This window comes from Dreissena polymorpha, chromosome 13 (assembly GCF_020536995.1).
Source record: "Dreissena polymorpha isolate Duluth1 chromosome 13, UMN_Dpol_1.0, whole genome shotgun sequence".
Classification (NCBI taxonomy): domain Eukaryota; kingdom Metazoa; phylum Mollusca; class Bivalvia; order Myida; family Dreissenidae; genus Dreissena; species Dreissena polymorpha.
The window spans coordinates 12,419,389-12,438,854 of NC_068367.1; the positions used below are offsets into that span (position 1 = coordinate 12,419,389).

At 33.1% G+C, this 19,466-nt stretch overlaps 1 protein-coding gene across 1 annotated transcript; it reads left to right on the forward strand.

The window, feature by feature from the left end:
- Window positions 1-319: 319 nt before the first annotated feature.
- LOC127856415 (retinol dehydrogenase 7-like) lies at window positions 320-6,976 on the forward strand (the record flags this gene model as incomplete). The annotated part of the gene is made up of 5 exons (XM_052392617.1): window positions 320-530; window positions 1,513-1,771; window positions 2,630-2,793; window positions 3,205-3,310; window positions 3,832-6,976. Coding segments are annotated over 5 exons (858 nt in total), but the record flags the coding sequence as incomplete, so codon positions are not given.
- Between the last annotated feature and the right edge of the window lie 12,490 nt (window positions 6,977-19,466).

The following is a 19,466-nucleotide window of genomic DNA, read 5'->3' on the forward strand; positions in this document are numbered from 1 at the left end:
TGGTTATAAGGTAATGTAAACGACTGAATAGTCTGTGTGAAGATCGTGTTTAATACCCTGCAGAAAGTCTTAAACCTGGTTATCTTTCACAATTAAGTGTGTGTAAACAGCGAAACACGGGTTGTGTAGATAAGATATGTATTACACTGTGATTAAACTTTGGTTTCATTTTAATTCCTATATATTCAAGCCATAAGTAGTTTCAATGTTTTCGGTACGTATATACAGTTAGGTGTTCCGTTAGTGTGTTTATTCATTATCGTACGATGGGTGTTAAGGTCGCTGTATCTTAGTCACAATGACAAACGCTTCGTGTTAATTACCGGATTCTGGCTTCGGAAATCTACTGGCAAAACGTTTGGATCGCAACGGCGTGAACGTCATCGCAGGATGTTTGACGTCAGATGGTGCAGCAGCGTTACGTAATGCGTGTTCACAGACGTTAAAGACGGTAGAGTTAGACGTATCGAAAGAAACAAGCATCAGACAGGCCAAGGAACGTGTCCTTAAACTTCTACCAGCTGGAAAAGGTAACGTTTTATATAGTATGGTTTTGATTTTAATAGACTAAGCCCGCGATGAGTAAGATTGTGGAAAAATCCAGTAATATGCGGGTACAGACAATTAAAGTTGACCTATTAAAAATCCATAACACATCGCATACCGTATCAATTATATACTAACTTTGATTCAACATGAGCCATTGTTTCATTGTGCTGACTGAAGAAGATTTTTTCTTCAGATGGGGATATCTGGATTTAAACTGTTCACAACCATGTTAATAATATTTACTCACACATACTACTTATAATAGGATCAAACCATATATTAGCAAATAAACTGGGCGTTTAAAGTTAATACTTGCCCACTATCTGCTTGTAAAACATTATACAGTCATGCATGTTTGTTAATATTAAAGTATTTTTCCACTCATGACCACCGCAATGAGACGGCGTTTCCCTTTTTTTTATATCACCCGTCTCATTACCTCGAAAGAACAAGGTCACACTTATAAGGGTCAAAAGTAAACATAACAGATAGTTTTGTAATAAAAGTAGCTGTCATATTAAGTGGACAATGATCACATCACCTTATTGCACCTGTTTATCAAAAATAACATGGCACGCTTATCAAAACTGTATTTCTTTCCGTTAACTAAAATAACGGTCACTATAACTAAGCGCTGTGTATTTCTCTTTAAAACTTGGATGATTTACGTTGTTGATAATGGCTATCCCTTAAATTGATCAATTTAATTCAAGATCATTTTTATCTGGAACTCTGTCCAATAAGGTCCGTAGATAATTCAAACGATTATTTCAAGATTTACTATATAACCGTTTTGTCTACAAGTAACACATTCGGTTACATACACATTTGCTGGTTATAAACATTCGCAATCAAACCAAACATCCGACATTCAAATGTTTGAAAAATCGCTTTTAATATCTGCATCCCATATAAAGTTTACTTTAATTTTTGTATACGCGCTCGTAAAACATTAATTCACAGGGCTGTGGGCGCTGGTCAACAACGCTGGCATTTCGGGAACAGTCGGTCCTATAGAATGGCAAACCCAGGCGGACTACCGGTCGGTGATTGAAATAAATCTTTTCGGTGTAATATTCGTGACGAATGCTTTTCTGCCATTGGTAAGACACGAACGAGGGCGTGTGGTCAACATGGCGAGCATCATAGGACGGTTTGCTATGGCATGTGGGCCGTATTCTGCGGCAAAATATGGAGTGGAGGGGTTCTCGGACCAGTTACGGTAACTTATTTAACCCCTTTATGCCTAGCGTCTAGAAAAAAAAGCTTTGGCAAACAGCGCAGACCCAGATGAAACGCCGCATGATGCGGCGTCTCATCAGGGACTGCGCTGTTTGCTTAAAGGAATTTCTGTAAGAAATATTCTAAATATAGAAATAAATATACTAGACATCCCTAGTTTTGGAAATAAATTGATCCAATTTAGAAGGATGGGAGAGTCCATTAGGCATAAATGGGTTAAATATAAAGTGCTTTGTAACTTGTTTCATTTTTGACTTGATTGATTGGGAAATATCAATGATTTTCACGAACTGTAAGCTTTTTTGTCCTTTTCTTGTTTTCCTTTTCCCGAAATGAAAACTGTAAAACAATAATTAAATGAAATGTCAACTATGCTGGTTTTAAAAGTGGAATGTCATGACATTACGATTTCGCGAGTCATTTGTGAATTCAACATACGAGGAAAGCATGCAATTTAAAGGAAACATGCATGTTACGGTAAATAAAATATTTTTCAGGTGCTCTTTATTGCGACAAGTGCAAAATATTATTCGCTCTTGAATAAAAATTGCGTATCAACCAAAATCAATGAATATATCCTTACAATATATGTTATTGCATACACATGTATGTTATTAATTCAGGTATATTCATTTCAACTACATATGTAGTTAAACTACAGGTTTGTCCAGACATATACGTAGCCATGTTAATCATTACTTCTTAAAATTTGGTTCTTTTGTACACTACTGTTTTCAAATTCTTAATTGTTTTCTTCGAAAATCTGACCGCAAAAAGTAAGTTTGAAAAAATATTGAACTTTTATGCCTTTAAAAATGATCATTTAAAAACTGTTCAGACGGGAGTTGTATAAGACGGGTGTGACGGTACATATCATCGAGCCAGGCTACTTTCAGACGGGAATCGTCAGTGAGGAGAGAATGAGAAAAGACATTGAGACAAGATTTCAGAAGTGTGATAAGGAGCTCCAAGAGTACTATGGTGAAACATTCAAACTTGAAAGTGAGTAAAGAACTCGTATACAAGTTGTAGAAATATGTTGTGGTATTGTTAAGAAGGTTTAGAAGGCGTTCTTGAAATATCGAGTGGAATGGCATTGTTAAATATCTACATATTTACAGGTCTATATAGGCTCAATACCACTTCTTTGCTATTAAAACATTTAGTCAAAGATGGTTGTATGGCGTTGTGGTTCGTAATCTACGACGAAGAAGATTAAATCCGTATAAAACTATTTATGTATTCAACACGTCGTCGACTCACTTTGTTCACGCCTCTGTGTTTCTGATTAAATAGGAATGTCAGGGCAAGCGCAGTTTTTATTTAAAGATTGTCGCTATGCTTATATGAGGTATTTCTCGCCTATGACTGCATCGTACTATTACACATTTTTGATATGATCTTACTATACAGCTCAACAGAAATTCTGCTCACTTTTGTCGCTGATCATGTCGCCAAAGATTCACAAAGTAGTAGACGCTTATGATCATGCCGTCCTGTCTATGTTTCCTAAAAACAGGTAAGCTGTGCCTCCCAGAGTATTTGTTTGTGCCATCGTAAAGCATCATGCATAAAATAACACAACGTTGGTTGAAATAATCGTCATTTGTACACCCATGCATATAAGCAATCTCTTGTAGTGTAATGACGTCATCCTGCGATTTTCTTGTTGGCCACGGGATCATTTAATGTTTTTTTGTGTGATATTTGGTGTGTTTTTTTCTCTTTTTTTTCCATAGAAACGTAATATGATGAATATAATACAATACAGAGTAATGATGATACAAATTTAAGTGTATTTGCTCGGCCTGAAAATAGTAAAGCAAACGCATAGCCTCATTGTTCATGGTCTATTTTCCCGTAGTATTCGATGTACAATCTAAAATGTAAAAGGTCATATATGTTACCCAAGTACAAAATAAGGCAGAACAGTCTTGTCTTATACCTTTTCAAAGATATACACTAAGCATCTGAGTTACCCACCTTACGCAATTAGCCACATATATCTTAAGGTATGTCGTGCATTTATTTACATTTCAGATATGTCGTTGGGTTTGATGCCAACATTCTTTTCCGCATCTTGTGGAATCTCCCGGAATGGCTGTCTGACTTTATTGTCACAAGACCAATGGCAACACCCGCTGGAGCCAAGAAATAACTAAGTAGCTTAATAAATTACATTTTAAATCTATCTTTTCTTTGAATGCATTCGTCATTGAACCAAACTGTATTCAAAATAGAATTAAAAGTTTTCCTTATGTGCCCTACATTAATGCGGATAGTGTTCTGTACAAATTATCACAGCTATTACAGTTTTTGCCAGAGTATAGAATATAAGGGGACACGTTGACAAAGGATAATACTCCAGTAAGTGACTATCAAACACAGTTCAAAATGGTATATACAATGTTTATGTCCCTCAGTCAATACTGGGGGACATTGTTTGTGCCCCGTCTGTTGGTTGGTTTGCGTCAAACGTCAACATTGGCCATAACGTTTGCAATATTGAAGATAGCAACTTGATATTTAGCATGCATGTGTATCTCATAAAGTTGCACAATTTGAGTGGTGAAAGGTCAAGGTCAATGTCATCATTCAAGGTCAAAGGTCAAATATTTGAGTGGACCTGATGTTTTTTACATGAAATTATGCAGATATATTTAACCGATACCTGGACATTGTATTCATGTGTTTAACCTTTCTGTAATGAACATGTCATGTGTTTAATGATGCCTTATTTTACACTATAAAAATCATTACGTAACATTAAAACGTAATGTTAAAAAAACTGCTTGTGAGTATATATGTGCATGTTATGTACTTGACTTTGTTTCTGATTTTTATAGACATTTCCATGATTATGTGTGTGGGGGGTTTTATGTACATAAAATGACTTGGTTAATATTGACCTTTCCTTTCCTGTGCAGTGTTGAGTTGTTTTTTTTTCTTAATTGATTATTAAGCACTGATAGATGCAGAACACTTGTTTTATTATTGAATAAATCTTGAATTAAAACATTAATATGCATATGCAATTCATAATATTATTCTCTCGATTGTGAGTTTCCTGTACCCATTAATTCATGATTGAAACTAACAACAACAGCTAGAATAATATTACAAATATGAAAATCCTTTTCTGCCTTCAGGAAAAACTATTCATGGTTAGAGGTGAATTATTGAAATTATTATTGAAATTATCAGGAAAATAATTCCATATATATATCTCACTTGCCTGACTAAGGATGATTTTGTATGTTAAAAACACATTTAGAAATATAGCTTCAAAGTATCTAATTTCACTGTTACCGGGGTAATCATAATAATTCATCATAAATGTGAAAATAAATAACAGTAAATGGTAAAATACACTGACAAGTCACATACCTGTTAACATTAAATATTGATTTAACAAATGCCTTGCCTGCTTATTATTATTATTATTGCCTTGGGTTTCCTTATTCGTCTTTTGCGAAACAATGTCTGGAGGTTGTTGATTGAACCCAGCAAACATTTGAGACGAACGTCTTTGTAAAAACATAATTTTAAATTGTTTAGCTGATTCTATTCTAAGCCTTTTATTTACGGAAATGCGATTTTCTGGCCGAAATTTCCTTTTTTCCGTTGACATTTCAAAATAAAAAAGAGGAGATTATACGTGATGCTTATGAGCAATCTCTTTTAAAACAATCTTTCACCAGACATCTTCGACAGTTATGCATGTTACAGAGCTTCAATCTATATGTTCACCAGGTATACGCACTTTTATGATGGCGTAGTACAACAATGAATAACTTTTTTACAGTTTGGCCAAATAACAATTCTTAAATAAAATATCAGATTAAAAAAATAAAGTATGCATTATGTTATTATAAACAAAATAGCATCATATCATAGAAACCTTATTTAAAAAATATGTAATCGTTTATTGTTATCAATCCAATTCGAGGAAAATAATACAACTTTTATCAAGATTTTTATAAATATCCATATCAAAAGACTGCGTGCTAAATTTGTATTTCTCTCGATGCTGCTTCTTGAGGTAACCGTTTTGAACCTCAGGTACATGTAATGTCCCTTCTAAGAGTGAGGCATTCATATTTCAATTTAATCATTCAAGGAATTATTCGCGTTTCTTTACTTGCGGTATTTTAGTAAAAGCTCTCTACTGGAGCCATATTTGCTACCCAACTCCAAATTTGCACACTAAATGTATTCTTATAAAAGCCGCGATTTAATATTAAATTTCTATGTGATATTTATTTTACTTCTGCTCATATCGGATCGTCACTGACATCGTAATCCATTTGCTTGTGATTTGCTTTGCCCAAACGCCGAAAAGTATATATGTCAAAAAACATTTGTCCGCCATACTGTTTACAGCCTGTAAGTTGTATATAAAAACGTGATTGCTAACTGAACGCTTATAGAAAAACATTAAGCCGCGTCAACGAGGTTGATTTATGTCGTGAAACATTTATTATCATTTTAATTATTTAATTATGGTTATCTTAATAAAGCAACGTTTCAGCTTGTCTGAAAAAAAAGTCGTAATTTGTGGTCTGTGTAATATAAGAATTAAGTAAAGCTGTGTAACATTTCAATTTGGACGAGTCTCAATATTTTGTTGAACTGCACATGCGTTAATGAAGAGATCTGTTAACGTTTTATTACTGTAGCGTAGCTCAGAACTTATCCTGGCCGCGACGAAATTAACGAGGTGTAGCGTACTTCAATTAATAACGTGTTGCGTAATTTACAATAAAGGCAATTAACACTTTAATTTTACGGATTGTTGATTCATTCGTATAAGAACGTTTGATGAAATTTACCACAATGTCATAGAGTAAAACAACTTCAATGTGTGTAACTGTTTGTTATTCAATACACAATAATTGTCTGCCAAAAATAATGTTGATTGCAAGCTTTCTGCCGTAAGCCTAAATGTTCATATAAAGTCAATAACCAGTCATGAATATATGCTGAAATCATTTACACAGAATTTAGCTGGCTTTATATACTGTAAAGTTAGACGGCTGTTGATTGTATAATAAAGGCAAGTACTGCATCTTATGCAACAACAATGTCTACGTAAATACTGTGCATGTTGAATGTCGTATGGTCATACACAAAAGCACACAATGTTACACAGATACATCTGCAAATAAAAACTTTCGATGATAAATCTCGTTTGGTTATAAATTATCATCAAACAGTTAATAGGTACAATAAATATCTTTAAATAACGATATTCGGCGTATATCCTGACTTCGAAATAAAGGTAAAAAATTACTTTTCTTTCTAAGTTATTAAATAAAATATAAAGATTTGAGTAATGTTGTGTTCTTTTTTTCACTTAAAAGTCGCATATTCATTTCATGAAATGTTTGTAATGAAATTCATGTATATTAAACCACATAACAAAGTTCGTAGATACAAATTTTAAAATGTGCGATAACATCAAAAGTGTCCTCACGTGTATATTAGGAATTGTTTTTTTCATCATCGAAACATTTGATTGAGATGCAGTTTTCTGTCCACACATTTAAATGAAACTGTTTCATCCGCGCTATGCGATCATTAGTCTTATGACATATGCGGCCAGCGTCAAGCCAATAATGCGCAGTCTGGTCAGGAGCTTTCAGGGTCAGTGCCGGGTCATTAAATCGTCAAGGGAAGACGGAATATTAGGAAAACAACAAGTGTTTCGAGCTTGCTCTTATGACATTTGAAACATATACACATTCATTAATCAGGAGATGTATTGTCAGTTCAACGACTTACATAGCAGGACGTGTCTTTCAAAATAATTGCGAAACGGATTGCATTAACACTAAACGCGTTGATAAAAAGTCTTTACATGATCGTTTCTCTTCGTTATAATATTTAAAAATAGAAGAGTGAAACATTTAAAGTTTGAATAGTTAGTATATTATATCATTGATAACAACTGTAAATAAACACGTATTTACGAACATTGCATCATTTACACCGATGATAGTTTCAACGTTCGCGTTTATATCCGCATAACTTCAACTCGATAAATACAACCACAATTTGGTCGCTCCAATTGGCATTGAAATACAAACTGGCAAACGCGAGAGAACATGTTACACTTATTATGATATTCGATTAATAAAGTGGAATAAGATGTTAATTACAAAAGTTGAGTAGTTTAAATAATTAGTGTTACCGTCCGACATCTGGATAATGTTAATTTAAAATTTGCTTTAAGTCATTTAACTGGATTTGAAATTGTGATTGGGAGTGAATTTAGGAATATTTATCATTCATCATTATGCTGAATTAGCATAAGCATAATTTTTGTGGAGCAATCAAATATAGTTTTTCATAGTTATCAACCTTGTGAAATAATTCACCAACCAACGAGATTGGAATGGTATTTGTATACAGGTGAACTAAATAATTGCGCAGAATGTTTATTGTAATGACATGTTTATCATCTTTTTAAGTATTAATTTTACCCCATGTTTAGCTCGATTGCACCGAAAGTCTCATGCTTATTGAGCCTCCTTCGACTGTGTTACTTTTGTAAAATCAATACTTTGTTTATGGAGAGAGGATGTTGAAAAAAATATCCTTCAGTGCCAATTGACAGCGAATTATCTATTCAACAATGTGTAATGTGCTGTTTTTATCATTGTTGAAAAAGTATATGTAAAATGGACACTTGCATGAACAAATTTATTTAACATCAATACTGGATGTTTCAGAGTAATATTTTAATCCTAAAAAATGACACCGTGTCAATGCATGCATGAACACAGTTAAAAATAAACTCAGAATGATGAAACATACTATCTGTGTATATGAAAAATTCATTATAAGTGCTTATTATACTAAAATATTACACAGAATATTAGAAAAATACACTCCAAACATGAAATGAACTAATTTGATTTAGAAATTCACCAAAATGATATCAATTCCAACTTTTATGTCTAAATCCAAGCTCACATAATACATAGTGTAACATTATTGTTATAGTTCATGGACACAAATTAACTTCAAGTCACTTTATGCAATATCATAACACATGTTATCATTATTATTGTGCCTTTAATAATTTACCATTCATAATGATTATCTTGATGCATCTTAAATAGAACAAGCACATTCGTTGAATTGATATCCCCCGCCAACACAACTACTTTCAGAATCATTCATGGATACATGTCAATAAGTGTTTAATGAAACCTATAAAAGCAGTTCCAAAATAAAACTCCATTTTTTTAAGTATCAAAGGGTGATAACTCTGCTATTAAAAGTTGGTGTGAAAGGTCAATTGCTATGCCTCATTCAAATCAAAGTACGGACAGTACTGGTGTGACGATGCTTTTGAAGAGGATGGATATAAAAGCATCAATTTAAGTTTATCTACATCACCACAACTGTGTATGTGGGTACGATAATTTTGGGAACCAAAAAAAATGGGTACGAAAATTTTGGGTACAAAAAATATGCCAAAAAAATTGGTTAGGAAAAAAAATTTGGTTACGAAGAACAATTTGGGTACGAAAAAAAAAATTGGTACGAAAAAAAATTTGAGAACGAAAAATAAATTGGGTACGAAAAAAAAATTGGGTACGAAAAAAAATGGGTACGAAATTTGTTCGGTACGAACAAAAATGGGGGTACGGGGAAGTAGTACCCGTGGGGAACTTGACCCATTCAGCGAAACTGGGAGGCGGGTTACATTCTCGATCAAATATAACAAGACATATCTTTAAAAAGATAATCGACGTGTATTTTCTGTACCACTTATCTTAAACAAACGTTCTGTTACAGTAAAACGTTACTAAGTTATAACATTACGTTACGTAGCAGATATATTCAAAACTTGACATGCTCTTTAATTACACCATGCTCTTTAATTTCACATGTATATCATACCAAACTTTATATTTCGTTGTTTCCTTTCCTAAGTTAATGATGTTATGTGTACGGACGTAATTTCACATGCCCATGTGCATGAACATATTTTTTTCTCTTTTGATTATTGTTTTTTCTCTAATTCAATAAGCTTAGGCATGTTTGTTTGTTAAGTACGGCAATAATTTCATGATGATTCCCGAAAGTAGGTATGAGCACATAGTCGAGTTCGCCCATGAACACATGGTAAGGTTAACTAAATCTCCGCGATATGACCTAATATGTGTTTAAAACAGAAAACAATATCCAACAAACGAAGGAATTATCAAACATAGTGTGTGCACTGATGTGGCTCTGTAATTTCTGTTTGAAAAGTTTATTAAATATGCAAAATGAGAGAGCACGCACAAGAGCGAGTTTCATAGATGTCGCACGGCTATTATGTTGTTTATATACCATACTCGCTTTAACGTTTACAAATGACAGGTTCGAAATAATTAGTTTGCTTTACACTCATGATCGCGTTAAACGTTAATTATACACGTTTTCATTCGCAATTTATTTACAGAATCACGACAAATGTCAAATACAATACAGAAAATGCATAGTTGTTTCATTGATTTATAAACATATAATGGATTGAATATAACTGATTTAAAATTAACGTTTTCAAACTATTATTAAATCTCTTCCCCAGAATATGCTGCCCTATTTATAGCTGAGCTTCCTTTACCTTTATCAATGATAATCAGCGAGGTATGCCGATTAGAAAAATCGAGCTATCTCAATCCGACTGGCTCGGTCTTTTACATAGGTCGCCATTGTGAAGATTTTTTTCATGGTATGATAACTTAGACGAGCTGCTTCGTAGCATCGTCAAAAAGTTGGCGTGCATTAGTTGATTGTCTATATATACACTCACACAAAGTTTCATTGAAATGCACACAAGCAGTTCCACAATATGCTTCTGGACACAAAAGTGTTCGAGATGGTAGAACGGATAGACAACGCCAAAACATATCCTAGTTTTGATTCAATATACCTAAACAGTATTAAAAAAAAGCTCAGAAAAAAAGAGTCTTTTAAAGAACAAAGGGTGATTATTATGCATTAAAAGGTGGTGTGCAACGAAAGTTGGTGTGTTTTATTCGCTTATCTATATATACACTCACACCAAGTTTCATTGTAATGCACGAAAGCAGTTCCATAATATGCATCTGGAAACAACAGTTTTCTGGACGGATGGACAACGCCAAAACAATCTCATCCAGATAAAAGGACGGATGGACAACGCCATAACAATATCCTCCTCCAGATAAAATTATAAGAGAAGGAAGGACAGACAAGTCAGCGACTATATGCTCTCCCTTGTTGGAGCACAAAATCTCTAACCTGTAAGTACAAAGATGTATATATAATTTCTGGAAAAAAAGCTGTTCAGTTCAGGGGTTTAGCGTACGACCTTACATGAAGCATTTAAGAAACCTTGACCCTAGATGTAAATCGTATTATTACAATATTATTTCGGATGCACCGTTCGGATTTTGCACTTCAATATTATATCCATTATATGTCCATTATTTGTTTTCTTTTAATCTACCTTTCTTCCGAAATACCATTACTTTCTTTATTGCAGTGTAAACAGTTAGCCCTTAAGAATTGCAATATAAATATAAGTTATCTAATTGTGATTGAACTTAAGCAGACGACGTGCCTATAAAAGCGATGTCATAAGCAAATAATAGTAAATCACAATATCACATATACTCAAACCATAGTTAATATTATCTTGTAGGTAAAGTTCAAGGTCTTCAACAAATAAAGGGAATAAAATCGGCGACATTACCTTGTCTTAGTCCAACCGCATGGCTTAAAATCTAAATAAGATGGACATGATTTAACACGTGACTTTACGTAAGCATACATTACCTTCATTATTCTGAGTAATCGTCTTGGTTAATCACCATTAAGTATGCAAGTAATTATTCCCTGACGATGAGTTAGAGACACAGTCCCGCTATCAAATGCATGCTTTAACGCTCTAAAACAAAGGTACCTAGTTTTTGCCAAAAGACTTTGAAAAAAAAATTATGCTAAAACCCGACGACACAGGGTTTGTGTTATTCGCCATGTTTTTTAAGACATAAGAGACTTCACTAAGTGTTATTTGTCCCTCTAATTGTTTTTACTCTTAGTTCGATAGTTTAGGCATAGTAATATCCACTACAAAAATATTAAGATCATTATCAATATCGGCACTGTCGTTATTTTGATACATGTTTTAAATAAAACAAAGCGGTTTCATTAACGATATCATCCTGCTTATCTAAAACAAGTCCGCCATCAGTTGTTGCAATATTCCAACGAGTTCTGTTTGGTTGCTTTTAGGTATAGGAACCAATCAAAGCATTTATCGGGTAACCCGAGATTTTGTTCATTATATTGTCTTCAGGCGTCGATTTCTTATTTACAACAGCGACACCTAAACTCACGAAAACGACACCTGGGATTGACATTTCATGCTGAAATACCATGTGGATGATCATAAGTGTCAAACTATTTGTCAAACAGTAACCTAAATAAATATCTGTGTCGTAAGGTATTTAAAGTTTAAAAAAAGAAAATAAATAGTTGTGGAACTTTCAAAAGAAATTCATTCGAGAAAAAATTGAATGTATAACCCACCTGTGATCAATCGGATTTCCGTCTTCAACGCTTGTACCTGTTTCTCACGCGAGAAACATTGCTGGTCATGAAATATGTTTTCCTATTCACGGTACAGATATATATTTTTTGTTGCGTTTATTCACTTAAACTTTTGAATTCAGTTTTCATTGGGTGAGATATCTCTCAATATCTATCTCATAGGTTCATTAGCTGGTCAGAACGTTTGTCTCGTCAATTTAGCGAGACAACAAAAGAAAGCTATATAAATCAGCATTAAAACAAAACGAATAAATTTACTTATAAGAATTAACTATTAAGCAACATTAACGCTATGATGCTTGGCTTTGCTTGAAATTTACTTGATGATATATATTTTTTAGATAAAGATATCTTCCGAAGAGTTCCACCGCTTCAATATTCTACTGCTCCTTGCACTGATTGCACACCTAAATCCATCGGCTCTAAGTTAACTGTATTGGGCACTGACATACGGAACAATATTTAAACGTGTTTATTCACGAGAATTATGTCGTTATATATTAAAAATAAAAACATTTGTATATATATAAGTACACCAGTGAATGAAAAAACAACAACATTTAAGTGTGTCGGAACATCAACTTGATCTGCCAGAAATATTTAATGCTCGCAGAACTCCACCAATTATGTTCACGTCCTGAAACTTTATCAAGCAGAATACAACCTGCGGCTATTTCTTCTCTTCGCTCTTGATGATATAGAATTTCCTTGCGGTCTTTGGCCTTTTTTCATACAACATATCAAGCAAATCTAGTGTGTGTGAATGCTTTCTATTATCAAGGGCTTAAAACATTTATGATTTCTCTGTATTCAGGGCCATAATTGAACACAATCACTTGTATAAGATTTATTACAAACATTAATTCTGAAAATAGTTGTTATTAATTATTTGAAATACAGAGTATATCGCCTTCAAAATGCATATCACATATCACTATACATTTCCTTTTAACAGAATATTTGAATAAAAACTTCAAAAAGACAATTCAAAAATCGGGCAGCGCATGAGAACGACGTTGTTCTTCCGACCCTGCCCGAAGCTAATCTCGCGTTTGCTCGTAAATGTTCGGATAGCGTCACGGGAAATCCACATGCAATATATTGTGACACAAAAAAATAAAAACGAGAATTGTGTTTCTCGTTAAATCTATGTTACCACACCACATCTAGCGTTGACATTTTGGATATTGCTGTAAAGAACACTGACATTTTACGGGTTAACTTTATTTGACGAAATATTTTTCAAAATATTCGTTGATGTTTAGTGTTGATGTGGCTTTAATGTCGCCCATGTTATGAATATTTCATATTTGACAAAACCAAATAGTTGTCGGCAGTTTCAATTAATAAGTCATATGAACGATTTTTCATCTTAAACTATGGCATGTTTGTAAAAAAAATCATTTCCTTTCATGCAGATATCTATCTTCTCCCGATGTTATATTGATTATGAAATCGTGAAGAAAATACAAATATAATTGTTTAATACATGCCTCTATCGGCATTTAAACTCACGCTCTCATAAGTCACCTACATTACTTGGGAATTTACTACACTAGAGTACCGTTATCTTATTTATGAATGCGTATAGCGATTCGTTCCTTAAGATTTGTCCTCTACTAATAATTAAAAGAAATAAAGCGTCTTTTTAAACGAGAAATTCGTGTTAAGCAACGATGTAATAAATATTGACCGTAGAAATTTAAAGAAATCCAATGTTTACATGCACGATACATATTAAGATTATATGTTTTCTGTATACTCATTACTATATCTGTCTTCGAAAAACAAAGGAAGATTAAAACCTATTACAATAAATGTGAATTAAACTAAAAAAAAACAATAAACATGAACAGACACACACGAGCAAACACACACGTACGCTCGAGAACACACGTACGCACGCACACCCTTTTATTAGGGTATTAATTCAGGAACCACTTACAGAAAAATAACTGTATAATTGCATAAATTTATTTCTCCATTCATTTCTCCGATTCACTTTATGTATTTGCAAATAAGCTTAGTAAAGTTTAAACACCAAATTATTAAACACCGCCCTCAGCCACACCTTGTTTCTAGTCTTCATCAGCGGCATCTACGAAGCCGATTAAAAAAGATGAGACACATCGATTAAGGTCTTTCTGTTATACTGAAAGTTTTGGACGACTGATATCGGTGGTTATTTTGTCATATTTGATCTTCTTTTTAAACAATAGTAAAGCACATTAGACGTGTTATTGCAAAACGTGAACATTGGATTGTTCTTCGAATTGAGGTAACAGTTTTATCCAGCAATCTATTGGGTATTCAATAACTAAATATACCATCAAATGGTCTTTCTGATAGCATGCTTCTCAGAAAATATAACAACAAGCTTGTTTTGCTTTAATGATTTTAAATCGAAAAATGTGTTTGCAGATATAATTACAAAACATTTATTTATGTATGTATTTATTTATATTAATAAATGTACAGTGTGTTATTAAATAACAAAATCTGATTGCATACGGTTCGCTTGAAGTACATGTGTACAAATACATATTGAACAACAAAAATCGTTTTCAAATATTATTTATTTTTATAATTATCTTGACTTTAATATATATTCTAAAGTGTATATTTTTATGTGTATGATTTATATGTCGGAAATACAAGCATAATGGAAGGCAACATCTCCCAGAAAAACATTACGGAATTGAATTAAGCATCTCTGGTCCCAGAGTGGACAAAAATAGCGCTTACAGCATTCATCGGGATCGCCTTTGTGCTAGGCATTCCTGGAAACTCCTTTGTGATCTTCCTGCACGTTAGACTTCAAAGACAGAGTTTTACTGATTGGATGGTTTTCTACCTCGCAGTGTGTGACGTGGTTTCTCTTGTCGTCTGCGCGCCGTGTTTCATATTACTCCAGTTCGATGTTTGGACACTATTCACCCCAAATTGGCTTTGTAGATTGAACTATTTTGTTTTGTTTGCTACGTGTCACACATCGGGTGTAGTCATATCGTGCTTGGCTGTATACCGTTTCAGAGCAACGTTAGCTCAAACATTTGTGGAAAAAGACGCCTCGACAAAAGGAAAACTCATCGGATTAGGCATTACAATTATTTGTTTGCTATCAGTCCCGCAACTTTTTACTGTACATAACAACGCAAATGGATATTGTGTAATCAACTACTCGAATAAAAGTAGTCTGATAACAACATTCGCATTGTCCACTGTGCTGTCAGTCACTTTTTGTACTGTGACATGCGTGTTTTATACTCGAGTAGCAATCTTTTTTCGTCGATGGCGAAGGGTAATACCAATAAATGGACTAACCGTTGTTACCACTCTTAGTAAAAATCGAGTGAACCCAAAAAAGACTTCACTTTTGATGTCGATCGTAGCAATAGTGTATGTGTGTTCTACACTATTGCCAATGATAGCAGGCTTATTTGTTTCAGGTCTCAGGGTAAGAACGACTGCGACTTTCTTTCTTTCCAGACTTTTCTTCTTGAATAACTTTGCAAATCCAATACTGTATTTCTGTTTATCACCTCCATTTCGAACAGCTGTGTTAAATACTATACTATGCCGAACAAACAGAGCCCGACTGACGGGTGCACGTGAGCAACATCGAAACCAAATTAATACACCTGTATAACGTCATGTGTAAACATAATAATTGTTTTTAATTCTGAACCATTTTGAAGTGGTTATAGTATGCTAGTATATGCAATTGACATGCGTTTTTTGACACGTTAATTGCTAAACTGAGCTTATATTCGCATTGCCTTAGATAACACGTAAGAAAATTGCTTAAATTAATGCAATAAATTTCTTAAATCGTTTGTTTTTTTGCGTCTAGGTCGTTTAAAATGTATTGTCCAAAAGAAGTACCGTTTGCTAAAATGTGAAGCATTACATGTTGTTTCGTTGTGGTTTGTGTGCTTGTTGTGTTTTCTGAAATATTTATAACTCCGCAGATATGCGCGTTTAGTGAACTCATATATATCAATGGTTTTATGTACTGGAAACTAACCTTTATAGATGATGTATGGATCGTTACTTTCAATATATGGTAAAGTTGGAATTGTGTCGAATAGAGATAAGAAAATACCTATGCAAGTTTTACTTGATGATGGAAGTGTTTCATCTGATGTTAAATCTGTACTTGCGAGGTGGCAGAGGGATTTTTGTAATTTATTAAATTCTAACAGTGCTTTTAACAAGAACGATAATGTAAAAAGTTGTAGTGACGATATTGTTTTGCATTATGATGGTGATGAAAATATTGATTATCTAGAAATTGTTAAAGCAGTTAAGGTGGCTAGACAAGGAAAGGCCTCGGGAATAGATTCCGTCAGAGGTTTTAAAAACCGATGCTTCACTACTGATGCTGCATAGTTTATTAAATGTATGCTTCCAAGATTCATTCATTATGGTTTAAAACTATTTTAAATCCTTTACCCAAGTCGTGTTTGTTAAATATCCAACAGATGCATTGTTATATAGAGGAATACCATTAGCACCAGTCATGTATAAGATGTATACATCTATCCTTAATGAACGGATTGTAAAGTGGACCGGTAGCAATAATCTCATTGTTGAAGAGCAGAATGGTTTTCGCAAAAAAGCGTAGCACCATTGATCATGTATCTAGCATGACATGTATAATTTAATTTTGTAGAAAAAATAGCTTGTCTACATTTTGCGCTTTTATAGACTGTCGTAAGGCGTTCGATGCAATTAATAGAATTCTTCTTTGCAAAATATTAGCCACTTCTGGAATGTCTACCAAAATGCTCTCAGCAGTCAGATCTTTGTACCGCAATGTTACATCATGTGTAAGAGTAAATAGTTATCTAAGTGAGTGTTTCAATGTAAATTCTGGTGTACGCTATGAGTGTTTATTCAGATAAAAGTAATGTTATACACTTTAGGCCTAAGAATATCCAACGATTAGAGTTTGTATTTACTTGTGGTAGCTTAAATATTCTTTACTCGGACAAATATATTTACCTTAATATTATGATAACAGAATACATAGATTATGATGTAACAGCAAAATATGTGTCTCGCAAAGTGCTGGTCGTGCCTTGGGACTTCTTATTGCAAAATTTTAAAAAGTGGTGGTTTGCCTTATGATATCTATACTAATGTGTATTACTCCTGTGTTGTACCAATTATATCATAGGGAGTCTCCATTTGGGGAACTAAAGAATACTCACGTGCCAATGCAACCCGCGCAATGAGATTTTTCCTCGGAACCGGCAAATACTAGTATACGCCAAATGTAGCTGTTCAAGGTGAAATGGGATGGAAACCTATTTTACATTGAACATTAGAAAAGTAAATGTAATCACTGGTATCGTTGTTTAACATATCGAAATAGTAGAACAAATAAAAATATATTTGACTGGGCTCTTGATAAAGGCAACCACAGATGCAAAAATTTCCCATTTTTTGTCTGTGAATTTATGATTAAAGTTTCCGTTTCAGTTTATTGGCAAACAGCAAATACATTTGTCTTTGGCCATTTACAAACTATATATTTTATATATATATATATATAAGCAATCAGAAGACAGGTAAACTATCAAGCGTATTTTGTCGTATACATAATGCTTCTTTAACATATTTTGCAAGATTATACATACATTTTTTACTTGAAGTTGACATTAACGAATTAAAATTTTGTATTGTAGGCCATGAACATTGGCCTAGGAATTTTGATCTTATACAACCGTATCGTGAGCAACATAACATAAAGTGATATTCAGACTCTACTGCATTTTGGTTACATAATTTACACAATCTATTATTTCTTTCTGTATTGTTATACCTTCCAAGTTCTATCTCTAAACTATGAGAACATAACCTTAAACAAGTTAATTGATGTCTAAGTTTATCATTTGATATAACATCCAAATCCTTTTCAAAGCAAAATTCAGTTTAATATTTACAATACTTATCTTACTTCGACATTGAATAAACATTATTACTCCACTCTTGAACAAATTGATCTCTAATTCTCGATTTTAATGAATTATAATAATTTACACTGGGATCAAAATACAATCTAATATCCCGTAAACCTTAATGGTCTATGATTTTATTTATTCTACTAGCCCAACAAGAAGATGTTACATTGCTACATAGGTCATTATACATTCTATATATAGGTGATTCATTAATTTTCATGATTTTTAACCAAAATTTCATTGCTCTTTCCTTACAAATAACTGACAAAGGAACTCGACCGAGTTCATTATATACAGCATATGTAGAAGTTAGTTTCTTTACACCTAGTATATATTTACAAAATTTAATATGTAATTTATCAACATGTTTATAATTATACACATCCCATACTTCACAACCATATGTCAGTATTGGTACAATCATAGAATCAAAAAGGGATAGCTGTGTCTTAATATCTACGCTAACTTTATCAAACACATTTAAAAGATTATTATGCAGTGCTTTTACTGCATTGACCATGTTACCAGTATAAGTAAATTGTATCCCAAGATATACAAAGTTGTCAACAATGTCACTTTTTTTCATTATCTATATAGAAGTCAGGATACACAGTTTGCTTTCTTTTTTTCAAATACACATATTTTAGTTTTATTTACATTTATTTTAAAACTCCATTTCATAGAATAATAATGTACAGCATCTATTTGCGACTGTAGAATATTTGAATCCGTTGTGAATAATACAATATCATCGGCAAATAAAATCATATACATGGACAAAAGTTCGTAATCTTGTTCAGTTAACTCATTAAAGTTCATGTTTTCAGTGATATCATTTATGAACAATATAAAAAGAAGATGAGATAAAGGCTCCCATTGTTTTAATCCGATTGTTACATTGAAAAAGTCAGACATTTTCATTTTACTCGAAAATTCACACAGGCTTTCACATTTAAATATAAACATTTTATCATATTTTCCATTTTACAACTAATTCCTGATTCTAACAATTTAGTCCATAACGCATATCTAAAAACTGTATCAAATGCCCTCTGGTAATCAATAAAAACACACCATAATTTAGACTTTTTAGACAAAACTTTTTGT